The following is a 13,067-nucleotide window of genomic DNA, read 5'->3' as shown; positions in this document are numbered from 1 at the left end:
ACTGCATCTCAGTGCTTGAGGCGTCATTACAGACACCCTGGTTCTAATCCAGGCTGTATCACAACCGGCCGTGATTGGGAGTCCCATAGGGCAGCACACAATTGGCCCAGCATCGTTCGGGTTTGGCCGGTGTAGGCCAACCCCGAAGAGGCTATCCCCGCGCACGCGCGTCGGATCACACAGGTTCACTGCGTCCAGCGCGCGCTTCGGCTACTTGTGTTAGAGGGATTTCAAGCCGAGAGCGGGGGATTCCCCCGCGATCTCCACCTCTGCGCTCCGATGCCTTGCCAAATGAGGGCAGTTCTATTCCATCGTCATGTTAATAATTGCGGTTGTTTTTTACTCCACATGTGAAGCTTGCTTAAATTGTGTGTTATTCCAGTTTACTCCATTTGAGGTTTACATAAATTGTATCCCCAATACAACGGATGTTGCCTTCATACGTAGCCTAGTTTATGTTAGCTGAAAGCTAACTAGCGCTGTAGGCTACAGAAACTCACAAGCCTTCACTTTCGCAAACCTGCCGGAAAGGGGTTATCCTCGGGTCTAGTGAGATATTCCCCGTCTCTCCAAATTCTCCTCCCGTTTGGATATAAACCCGTAAACTGGACTGGAGAGAACTGACTAATGCTCTCCGTTGCGCACAGCACGACTCTGATAAACCATCTACTTTCTCTTTCAGTCCGACGGTCACCTGACTGTAAAACTATCCCCGGCTTTATTAACTCGCCAACATTCGTTTCCTACACCGCTAATTTAGTTAGCCAGCCTATCTCAATCGCTTCTAGGTACCCAAGTACCGTAGTAGCCAGATCAGGGATATCGACAGGTTGCCCTCTGCCAAGTAGAAGCAGGGACACGCTTTCAGCTAAAAATACCTGTCCACGACTATATTTGGCTTGGCTGGATCACAATCACATCTCTAAAATAGTCGGTCTCGCCCCGGCACAATGAATTGGGCCCTCTGCTATCTCACACAGCCGCTGCGCCAGCATCTAAATTTAGCTACAGCGCTTGCGTCAATCACGCGCTTCAGTGCGTCAAGCCCTGACCCCGCCTCCGGGGGCTGATCATTGGCCCGGATCAGAACGTGGCCAAGAAATACGCGTCTAGTGATTGGCTGTCGTTGATTTACTGTTCTCAGTGGCTCCAGCTGCCTCGTTTATTGTTGAGTTTGATGGCTGCGCCGAGACTCTAGTCTAGAATAACCACTACGCACACACAGACCTGCCTCTTTCATGGGAAGGCTCCCACAAAATCATTATACAGTATTTGTACAGTAGGCTAGGCTATTGTCTTATTAAATGATCAGCGCCAATAAAAAAATGTAGGTAACACATTACATTACTGTGCCCTTATTACAGTGTAATTATTCCTGTAAGTACAGTGTAACATGTATTGAAGTGAACTTGGACATGTTTTTAACAGGCTGTTGTTTCACAGGTTGTTAAAAGCCTGACAGACTTGAGGTTAATGAAACAGATATCAGAACAGAGAACGCGAGTGGAGAGGCATGGAAAAGGCAATTGGAGAACGGAGATGGAGAAGTGTGGGGGAGAGTTGGAGGGTTGAGGAGGAGAGGTGGTAAGGAAGAAAGGTAGAAGGGTCAGGTGGAAAAGACATGTTGAGGAAAGGTGAGGAAGCAAGGTGAAGAGGTGGAATGTGGAGGAGAGGTGGAACGTGGAGAGAAGAGTTGGAGGGGTGAAGAAGTGGAATGTGGAGGGGAGAGGGCAATCAGTCAATACGGAGACCTTGCTTTAGCCTTTAGGCCAGTGATGTGTTTGGATTCATGTTCAAGTTATCTCTATATCTCTATATATCAATAGGCCTGGGGGATGTGTTCAATAGGCCAAGTGATGTGTTCAGGATCACTCCTCCTGCAGGAGCACTCCGACGTTCCTATTAGGTCAACACTGACTAGATTGGATAGGTAAAACAAGGTTTCCATTGTGTGTGAAGTGAAATGCAAACAGGTGTATCCAATGTTTGCTGTACTCATCAAACTTCTCATCATCAGTGGGCTCTGTAGGAGCTCTTGACTATTTGTCACATCAAACAACAAAAAACATTTGCATGCTGATGTTCATTAGGTTACTGATTTAATTTGTTTAATGCTCAGTTATTTGCACTTCATAAGAGGAAAACTATACTTCTTAAAAAATGATACCCACTTGACATATGTGGCTGATGATGTGGTGTGGCAGGGTGGTCTGGTTTAAAGAGCTGAAATAGTTTGATAGGCCTACAAAATGGAGTAGCCTGTTTACAGACTGTTATGAACAGTTGGCTCATTCATCCCCTCTCCTCTCCCCAGGTCCTTGCTGTAAATGAGAATGTGTTCTCAGTCATCTTACCTGGTAAAATAAGGTTTAAAAAATAAAATACAAAAATGACAAATTAATAGATTATATATAAACTATTATGGTGGAAAATGCTTAATAAAAAAACGGTTTCAGTTCCCGGAAATGAATGTGCAACTACCAGAATGTAATGGAAAAAACTACATGTACAGTAGGCACTTGCTCGCCCTCGCCTGGGCATTTCTGGAACTATTCAGTCGTGAAATCATAAGATCAACTCGCTCTCACTCAACCATCCATCTCTCTCTCCCTCTCGCTCTTTTTTCTGGCACACAGCGTGCGGGGCTTATGTGTCTAGTACTGTACCGCGAGGCCGGGCCGAGGGAGCTCTACAGTGAGTGACGTCACCTCTCCCATGGCGTCACATTGACGTAGCGCATACCAGGCGCTCTATGAGGAGGCAGACTCACATAAATGCTGTATTAGACTTTCTCCCTCAGACCGCGCGCATAAACAATCCCGCACTACGGCTTTACATCTGAGCGCATCATCACTGGCACATACACAGGATCACTCTGAAACACACTTTTAAAACACACATCGGACTATAGTCTAGCCTACTTTCCTTTAGAATAATTAAAAGGAAAAACAAAAAGAAAGAATAACTTTTTTTTCTTCTGTCGCTTCATCCTCAACAAGTTCTGCAAATATACGTGTTACTTTTCAGCAGCTTTGGTAATTTTTGTAATTATTCTGGATCTATACAGGAGACTTTATGTTGGGTTAATAACACATGTAAAGACGGAACCGCTACAGCAAACAAGTAAGTTATTGTCTTTACTTCTGGGAATGAATGTCTTTCTCTCATTTCTAAAGACCACTTCATTAATTATTACATTAGGCTACTAGACTATTGGTCTCATAGAGAAACATAGTTAGTTGTAGGTTCCCCTGCACACCGGTTTGTTATATTGTTAAAACACGAGCGCTGTCTTTAACTTTCTCGTGCATGATGACCTGTTGATTTGGCAAACTCGTGAGCTCGGGAACCTCGGTGTGTGTGTTTGGTGTCACCGAGGGCAGATGGAACCGAATTTGAATTTAATTTGCTGAAGGAAGGTATCATATTCTTTGTGGTTGTCATGGAAATGGATGCCTCTCAGTCAGACAATGAAGTGGGAGACATAGGCAGTATTGGGCACTAATGGAGCTGAGTGAAGAACACAGACAGACAGGCAGACAGGCTGAGAGTAGAGGAGGGCTGACATCAAGGCTCTTATTATCTCCACTGTTATAAAGGACATGATTGTGTATTAATTCAGCTTTATGTGGACATCATGTTTGATGCCTTTGCAATAGTTATAAAACAAAACACATAGTTTGCTGTACGTGTGTGAGTGAGTGTGTCAGACTAATACCTCGCCATTTATTCCCGGCTATACGGGAATAGTTGAATTGGTAAAACCCTGAAAGCTTGTTGGTCCGTGTGCTGGGTGAATATTGGCCCTGGGCCTATAGTACAGACATCTTACATATGAGAGTTTTTCATGAGACGATTTTATATTATTGAAATAAATCTGACTGCAAGTTGCAGAAGAACATGCAGGCAGCCTTAGTTTAATTTCAAATGATTTATGTTGACATCATTTATCCCAACAGGTAGGTTTCTCCTAGTTTAGAACAAACAGTGTGATTATATGCCTACAAAATAAAACATATTGTTTTATAAACACTAGTACAGCTGGTGACCAACCTTAAATGTCCTCTGTCACACTGTCTGTCACACTGTCTGCCTGTCTGTCTGTCACACTGTCTGTCACACTGTCTGTCGTTTGTCTGTGTGTTTGTATTTCTGACTGTCTCTCTAAATGTCTGTCTGTGTGTAGCATGTGGCTTTTCTGAATTAGACAGGCCTGTCATTGCTCACATTATTGCTCACATGATTAGGGGAAACAAATATTGACATTAATAATGTCAATGTTTGATCTATAGCCTTGCCTCTTTCTGAAGTTGAAGTTACTGCCATTGAACGTGCATCTTGACCTAAATGTCATCCTGGAGCAAGGAGGTCCATGACTCGAAGTGAGGGTTAAGGTTGGTCTGACCACCCAGTCTGGTATCATAGACTAGACATAACATAGTAGATGTAAATCCACTCAAATGAGTATGATGTGTTATGTTTGGTATAGTTACATAAGACCGTTGGTTACTTAAGGAAAAAATGAAAGGTGATTAGTGTGGATGGGTGGGCGTATAATGTAAATGTCTAGCAACCAAAAGGTTGCGTGTTCCAATCTCATCATGGACAACTTTAGCATTTTAGCTAATTAGCAACTTTCCTACTACTTAATAATTTTTAGCTACTTTGCAAATCCTTGGCATGTCAGCTAACTCTTTTTCTAACCCTAAACCTAACCTTAACCCTGTAGCTAACCCATCCCCTAACCTTAACCCTTTAGCCTAACTCCTAATCTTAACCTTAACCTCTAACCCTAACCCCTAGCCTACCTAACGCTAGCCAGCTAGCTAATGTTAGCATTAGCCACCTAGCTAACTTTAGCCACAACAAATTGGAATTTGTAACATATTATACATTTTGCAAAATCATAACTTATTGTATGTTTTGCAAATTCGTAACACATTGTAGGACACTTGTAATTCATAACATATCATAAGAAATGGATGATGGACATCCAGATATTAAAACCATTTGCAACATAACATATCATACTAAGTGTAGTGCCTCAGATTTACTACAGAATAATACTACATGCGCTGAGACCAGGTTGGACCCCCAGACCAATACCCTACTTTGTTTTACATTTAGGAATCAGTCAGATTCTCAAATATATCGGCCAAGTTAAATTAAACTTTTTCATCTCCTATTCACACAGCAGTCTCTGGTCTGTATCATTTCTTTGAAGGCCAGCATTTGTATCTTTCACTATGAGATGTGTGGTATGAGTTTCTCTCAGGCGGTTTAAATTGGTTTTGGGTGTGTAGACAGAAACACACGCACACGCCGCACGCACACACACACACGCACACACACACACACACACACACGCACACACACACACACACACACACACACACACACACACACACACACACACGCACACAGTCTCCTCTTTTTGACAGCCTCGCTCCTCAGGGCTAATTTACTGTACTTGTATATTTCTCCAGCACTCCTTTATCTCCTCTCTTTTCTCTCTCTGTTTGCTGGAAGCCTCGCGCTGACTGGCTTATTGGCGTGGGGGCCTATACCGGCGCTTTGGGGCGCGTGCTTCACGGCTCTTTCGCAGTTCTCTAGGTTACCGGGGCGCTCGGCCCAGCACCCACCGGCCGGCTCGAGAGAGAGAAACAGAGAGGGAGAGGAGACCCTTCTGCCCTGTGTTCACATTATGGACACACACAGACCAGTGCAATTGTAGCTTTTTTCGTAGCCCTTTTGTCTACATATCTCTGTATGTTGATGGGAGACTGTTACAGAGGAGTGTAAATGCTTTTTTTAGGCTGGATCATGTTGTTGAGTTGAATTGTATTGTTGTATATATTATTTCTGTAATGTATTGATTGTTGCTGCCTTCTTGGCCAGGTCTCCCTTGAAAAAAAGAGACTCTGGGTCTCAATGGGCTTTTCCTGGTTAAATAAAGGTTACCATTTTTTTTTTTTTTTAAATGGCCTATTTTAAAAAGCGTAAAATGCATATAGCCTTTTTGCCCTCAAAAGCGTTACAGGCTATTTGCTTTATGTCGGTCTGACACCGATTCAATATTATCTATTACCACAGCACACTGAATTACAAACAAATAACAAATAATGTCATTGAATACAATGACCTCCACGTCTATGAAGTATAAACAATTGAGACAGAATATTACATTTCCTCTCCTGATTAGCCAAGCATTATGGTGTGGTAGAGATTGAGAGACTGAGAGAAGCGACTGTCTGTATCCAGGTGAGGTTCATGTTTTATGGAGCCTAACTCATTCTCCAGACATTGAGTGAATAATCGGCATAGAAACATGTCAGACAAAGCAACAATAAAAAACGTGTTAGACTCCCTAGGCTATAGTTTTAGATTTTGTCAGCCCGCAGGTCTATTGGAAAAGTGATAATGTTAAGAACCTATCCAAACAGAGTTCAGCGGTACAGTGATCTCCAAACAGACTGCATGTCTCCCGGCCGGGACGGTTCAGAGAATGAGTCCGGAGAGGGAGGACTGGTCCTCGGTTTACTGGAGAGAATTAGTCCGGGTATGGGTCAGTGTTTGTAGGTGAGTGCTGCAGAGAGGGGGCGCTAGGCGCTGTGAAATCTCTTGTCTGTGGTGAGCTGTGCTCTGGCTGGCAGCAAGACGCACAGAGCGGAGAGGTTTCGGTTCTGAGATTCAGAACTTACTCAGGTGGATATTGTAACCTATTTTCTCTTTCCAATAACGAACCCTTTGAACCCTGAGACCTGTAGTGCATGAGCCTCAGACTAGCGCGGGAATGAACCACCGGCAATTTGAACAAATTGATAGCCATGCTCTTTTGAAGACACTTGTTTTATGAATTGCAAATAACTAGTTTCATTTAATATTATTGTTTGTTTGAAAAAGTTTTAATATGATAATTGAATAGATTCATATGATATTTCACGATATAGATAATTGTTATATTTAGATATTATTTTTATGCTGCTCGCAGGTGAACTGATTCTAGTTTTTCTTTTAGTCTATATTCTTTTAGTCTATTCTCATCAATCTTTAATATTTTACTTTTCTAAGAGTTGAAATTGGAATTCAAAATTATTGCTCTATTTCTGAGTTGTAGGCGAAATGATATAGAGAGGTTATAGATAATATCTGTTCACTTCTGTATTTGGTGAAGCATTCATTCAACGAGCGCTATGGGATGTTTGCAGATTTTTTATTTGCTAAATTGTTGTATAATTGTACTTATAATAATGTATATTCCTCCATTCTTCTGTCGCATGTCTGCGGTTCTCTCTTTCTAGGTCTGACCTTTTATTCTGCATCACACCTCTACGCCTGCTGGTTTTCCTCCTCATCACTGAGAATTAATTTTATTCAGTTCGTGTTTTAATTTCTGTGCGTTTTTTTCCATCCGGGTAATCTGTGTAGGCTATATTCTGTGCGACTTTATTCCGCTCTTTGTGATTGTATTGTATTTGTGCAGTAAGCTATGTCATGCGTGTCGGTGTGCTTTGGGAGTTCCCATGTCTCTGGTTGTGACCCGGTGTTTCTTTCCCCCAGACCCGGGTTCGGAAGAGCGCGCCCAGCCGAGCTCAGAGCCCCGGCTACCGGACAGTCCCTTCGAGTCCTCCCCGCTCCCGGTCCCCCACCACAGTCGCACCAGTCCCCAGCCCCCCACACAGAACACCATTCAGCGCGAGGCTTTCACACCAGGTACTGAAAAACACCGGGAACAGGCCCCGGTCGTCGTCGCACCTGTCCTGAGTTGGTGCTTTTAAAACCTGTTTCAAATGCACGTGTAGTTTTCAAACTATTAGTCTGCCATGTGTTTCTTCATTCAGTCAGCTGTATCTCACTCTAGGTCTATAGTGCGTTTATTTTATTAAGTACAATATTAGGCCTATATATTTAGAAATGTTTATATAACAAACCATATAGTTTAGACCAACAACATAATGTATTATTTTAATTTAACCGATATTGTATGGTCTAAATGGTAATTTAATATATTCCAAGTCAGTTCTGATTTATAATTCTAAACGTGTTGTGTCAGGGAGTGCGCGCGAGTTGACATTTCCATCTGCAGATATGGGGACGGAAATAGTCTTCTGAAACTAGACACACCGACTTTAAAAGCAGGACCAAAAAATCGAATTAGTCAAATCTGTAGATATCGATCTGCTTAATGAACTTAATGAGGTTAAACGTCTTAAACCTTGGAGGTCAAAATAAAGTTGGCTAATTTAAAAGCACATGTATTTTCTCCTGATAGATTAAGGTGATAAAGGTAGGCTGTCCCGCCCGTATACGGACACATGGTGCCCTCGAGACTGCGGTTAGATGCGACCACGGCCTCAAGGACAAAACCCCGTTCTGGGTTTCTGCATCATACCTGTATTTATATCAAGTTTACATACTGGTACATTTCATGAATGTGAACAAGCGGTTTACGCATGTGCGGGTCAATACCCGTCCAAAAACCAACACACAAAATATGATTTAGATCGAATGTCTCAAATCACTGTCTGCTATCAATCTGTTTCAATCTGCGTGCGTGTGTGTGTGTGTGTGTGTTTTGACTGTAATATTTAGGTAGAATTATCAAGTCTGCCCATATGAGTGACCATTATGTTTCCTTGATCGATAGAATGTATTATGTATTTACTTATGCACTTCATGTCTTGTTTGTTAGATCTATGGCATTCTGACAATGAACAAGCACGCTCAGTTTTTGGAACGGATGCATTGTGTCCAGTTGAAATGCACACCTCGAGGTTAGAGACTGCTTCTCTCTGATCATCATACCACACACGTACACGTACACACACACACACGCTTATCCAGCCAGGTCACCCGTTATACAATTCAGTATTCAACTTCCATCCATGTCTGTGCAAGTGGGGAGATGACGTGGAAGTTGTTTTTGATATTTTTGTTTTAAGCCTATCCCAAACCTTAACTTTACTTTAACCATTCGAAGTTCATGTCTGAACTTTACCCTAAATTTAACATTTCGGAGTTATTGTCTAATCTTAACCTTTAACACACGAAATTTGAAGTTTGGAACAACTTCGAAATATGACGTTTGAGTATGTGGATGAACGTCTAATTCAGTGGTGAGACTGAGAGCTGGTATCATTTATCTGCCTGGCTTGTCTGTCCTGAACCCTCACTGTTTAACACACATGTAGCTTAAGCACACACTCACACATGCATGCACTCAAACACTCATGCATGTTGTACACACGCATACACACACATTCTTCACTGACACATACACACTCACACACCACACACTTGCTGTCAGGTGGACGTCTGGTGTTTGAATGAAAAGGGGGTTTTAGGTTTTTGGGATATAATCTGGTTTCATTAGAGTGCTTCTGGCTTGGTCTTAACATGACACTGCATTGTCTGAATGTGTGTGTGTGTGGTGTGTGTGTGTGTGTGTGTGTGTGTGGTGTGTGTGTGCGTGCGTGTGGTGTGTGTGTGTGTGTGTGTGTTTACTCAGAAGTAGATGTGTGTGCATAGGGGCACGTGAGGAGAAGGTACACACATCAGTTAGATTGTGTTTACATCATCACTATGTGTGTGAGTGGGTGTGTGTCCATACGTGCATGTGTGCGTGCATGTGTGCATGTATGCGTTTGACTTCAGGCAAGGTAGGTGGAGTAGTCTTATAAGGAGGCGTTTCAATTGGAATTAAACACATCAGCCCCCCCCCCCCCCACACACACACACACACACACTGTTGGACAGGCCCAGGAAAAATCTCCCTCTCTTCCTTTTCTCCCCTTGAAGACAGGCAGTTACAAACCCCCTTTCTCTCTGTACACCTGTAGACCTGTTTCCGCGTGGGTAGTGCAACTGCCTGGGTCACTCGCGAGGCCGTCAAAGAAATAAGAGAAAACTCTGGCGGTTGCTCGAGTGCAGCCGTGCTCGCCCACTCCTTTCCAGACGGATGGAACTCGCGCACTCTGAGAAAGTTTGAGTCAGACCTCCAAACTCCCCCCTGACCTCGTGTCTCTCGTGCGTCCCCATGGTTACACTTTAGCCCTGCGGCTCAACCATGGTGACATCTGTATCTCTGTCTCTAATATAGGTGTCTCCTGCTGTAAGGTGTGAGTCATGCCACAGGTAAAGTCACGTAGCCAAAATGTACAGTTATATTGTGTTCACTGTTCAAAACTGACTTAATAAATATGTCATTTAGTTACGTTTGTGCCTGCGCAATGTGCGTAGGGCAAATGTACACAGTTGTTAGAGTCCGCAGAGGAAAAGAGGCGTGCAGGAAAAATGATGGTAGTAGGCTTGATAAGTCCCATATTTGACTAAATAAATATGACGCGTGGGAACAAGACGATTACGGCACAGCGCGCGCAGAGCGTCACCGCGCGCTGTTGAAAGTTCCCTTCTCGAGAGCAAAGAGCAAACACCACAAACCCTGGGCACTTACGACACACACACACACACACACACACACACACACACACACACACACACACACACACACACACACACACACACACACACATGAGTGCGCACACACAGGTAGGCTAATACATTAAAGCCCAGTCTCACCTCTGCCTCTCTAAAGAGGTGGAAAATGTCTTGAGATGTTTTTCTCTCCATCAAAATCAGGTTTTAATATTGATCAACAATAGATAACTACAGTTGAAGTCGGAAGTTTACATACACTTAGGTTGAAGTCATTAAAACTCGTTTTTCAACCACTCCACACATTTCTTGTTAACAAACTACAGTTTTGGCAAGTCGGTTAGGACATCTACTTTGTGCATGACACAAGTAATTTTTCCAACAATTGTTTACAGACAGATTATTTCACTTATAATTAATTCACTGTATCACAATTCCAGTGGGTCAGAGGTTTACATACACTAAGTTGACTGTGCCTTTAAACAGCTTGGAAAATTCCAGAAAATGATGTCATGGCTTTAAAAGCTTCTGATAGGCTAATTGACATAATTTCAGTCAATTGGAGGTCTACCTGTGGATGTATTTCAAGGCCTACCTTCAAACTCAACGCCTCTTTGCTTGACATCATGGGAAAATCAAAAGAAATCAGCCAAGACCTCATAAATAAAATTGTAGACCTCCACAAGTCTGGTTCATCCTTGGGAGCAATTTCCAAACACCTGAAGGTACCACGTTCATCTGTACAAACAATAATACGCAAGTATAAACACCATGGGACCATGCAGTTGTCATACTGCTCAGGAAGGAGATGTGTTCTGTCTCCTAGAGATGAACGTACTTTGGTGCGAAAAGTGCAAATCAATCCCAGAACAACAGCAATGGACCTTGTGAAGATGCTGGGGGAAAAAGGTACAAAAGTATCTATATTCACAGTAAAACGAGTCCTATATCAACATAAACTGAAAGGCCGCTCAGCAAGGAAGAAGCCACTGCTCCAAAACCACAATAAAAAAGCCAGACTACATTTTGCAACTGCACATGGGGACAAAGATCGTACTTTTTGGAGAAATGTCCTCTGGTCTTATGAAACAGAAATAGAACTGTTTGGCCATAATGACCATTGTTATGTTTGGAGGAAAAAGGGTGAGGCTTGCAAGCCGAAGAACACCATCCCAACCGTGAAACACGGGGGTGGCAGCATCATCTTCTGGGGGTGCTTTGCTGCAGGAGGGACTGGTGCACTTCACAAAATAGATGGCATCATGAGGGAGGAAAATTCTGTGGATATATTGAAGCAACATCTCAAGACATCAGTCAGGAAGTTAAAGCTTGGTCGCAAATGGGTCTTCCAAATGGACAATGACCCCAAGCATACTTCCAAAGTTGTGGCAAAATGGCTTAAGGACAACAAACTCAAGGTATTGGAGTGGCCATCACAAAGCCCTGACCTCAAACCCATAGAAAATTGTGGGCAGAACTGAAAAAGCGTGTGCGAGCAAGGAGGCCTACAAACCTGACTCAGTTACACCAGCTCTGTCAGGAGGAATGGGCCACAAATTCACCCAACTTATTGTGGGAAGCTTGTGGAAGGCTACCCGAAACGTTTGACCCAAGTTAAACAATTTAAAGGCAATGCTACCAAATACTAATTGAGTGTATGTAAACTTCTGACCCACTGGGAATGTGATGAAAGAAATAAAAGCTGAAATAAGTCATTCTCTCTACTATGATTCTGACATTTCACATTCTTAAAATAAAGTGGTGATCCTAACTGACGTAAGACAGGGAATTTTACTAGGATTAAATGTCAGGAATTGTGAAAAACTGAGTTTTAATGTATTTGGCTAAGGTGTATGTAAACTTGCGACTTCAACTGTATATATTATTACTATTATGATTATTATACAAATCTAAACAATTATTGTTGTTATTATTATTATTAATATTATTCATTTGTGGTTACATTGTGGGCTGTGTGTGTGATCCCCAGTCTAAGACGGAGGTCGTTATGATATTTAACCTCTCTCTAGATTCATTGTGTACACACGCGTGCACACTCACAGTTCCCCATCCTATCTTTGAGCTTGTCATGGCAGTATGTGACAGAACATGTGTGTGGCTGGTTGTTTTAGAGGCCAGAGTTAGTAAGGGTCCAGCACCATGAGGGGTCCATTTACATCTAATGATACAGGCCTCATTTAGTCAACAAACGACAGATAAACTAGGGCAAGACACACACACACACACACACACACACACACACACACACACACACACACACACACACACACACACACACACACACACACACACACACACACACACACACACACAACACACACACACACACACACACACACACACAGCTCCTCACACACCGTACACACTAGCAAACTGCTCCTACAGTTTAGCTGTGCAGGAGTGAGGGTTGCGTTGTGTGTGTGTGTGTGGTTGTATGTATGGCTCTGGGTGATTATGACCAGGTGTGTTGACTGCAAAGTGGATGGGGGTTCAATCTGGGGCTCATTCAGTAGGAGAAAACGGAAGAAAAAGTTTTGAAATTATAAAAAAAAGACAGTTGTTATCGGACAAGTTAAGGTACATTCCAAAACGTTTTCTTCCGTTTCCTGCCG

General features: G+C 42.8%; 1 protein-coding gene across 1 annotated transcript in view; it reads left to right on the top strand.

Moving 5' to 3' along the window:
• Window positions 1–2,687: 2,687 nt before the first annotated feature.
• Window positions 2,688–13,067, top strand: part of nr4a3 (nuclear receptor subfamily 4, group A, member 3) — a 34,421-nt gene continuing 24,041 nt past the window's right edge. Inside the window, 3 exon segments of the mRNA XM_045712910.2 lie at window positions 2,688–3,123; window positions 7,561–7,713; window positions 8,693–8,774. Of these exon segments, the coding sequence (XP_045568866.2) occupies window positions 8,711–8,774 (64 nt within the window). The 5' untranslated portion in view covers window positions 2,688–3,123; window positions 7,561–7,713; window positions 8,693–8,710.

The sequence above is a fragment of the Salmo salar genome, chromosome 05 (genome assembly GCF_965601325.2).
Source record: "Salmo salar chromosome 05, fSalSal1, whole genome shotgun sequence".
NCBI classification, from domain to species: domain Eukaryota; kingdom Metazoa; phylum Chordata; class Actinopteri; order Salmoniformes; family Salmonidae; genus Salmo; species Salmo salar.
This window is presented reverse-complemented; position numbering and strand designations above follow the sequence as displayed.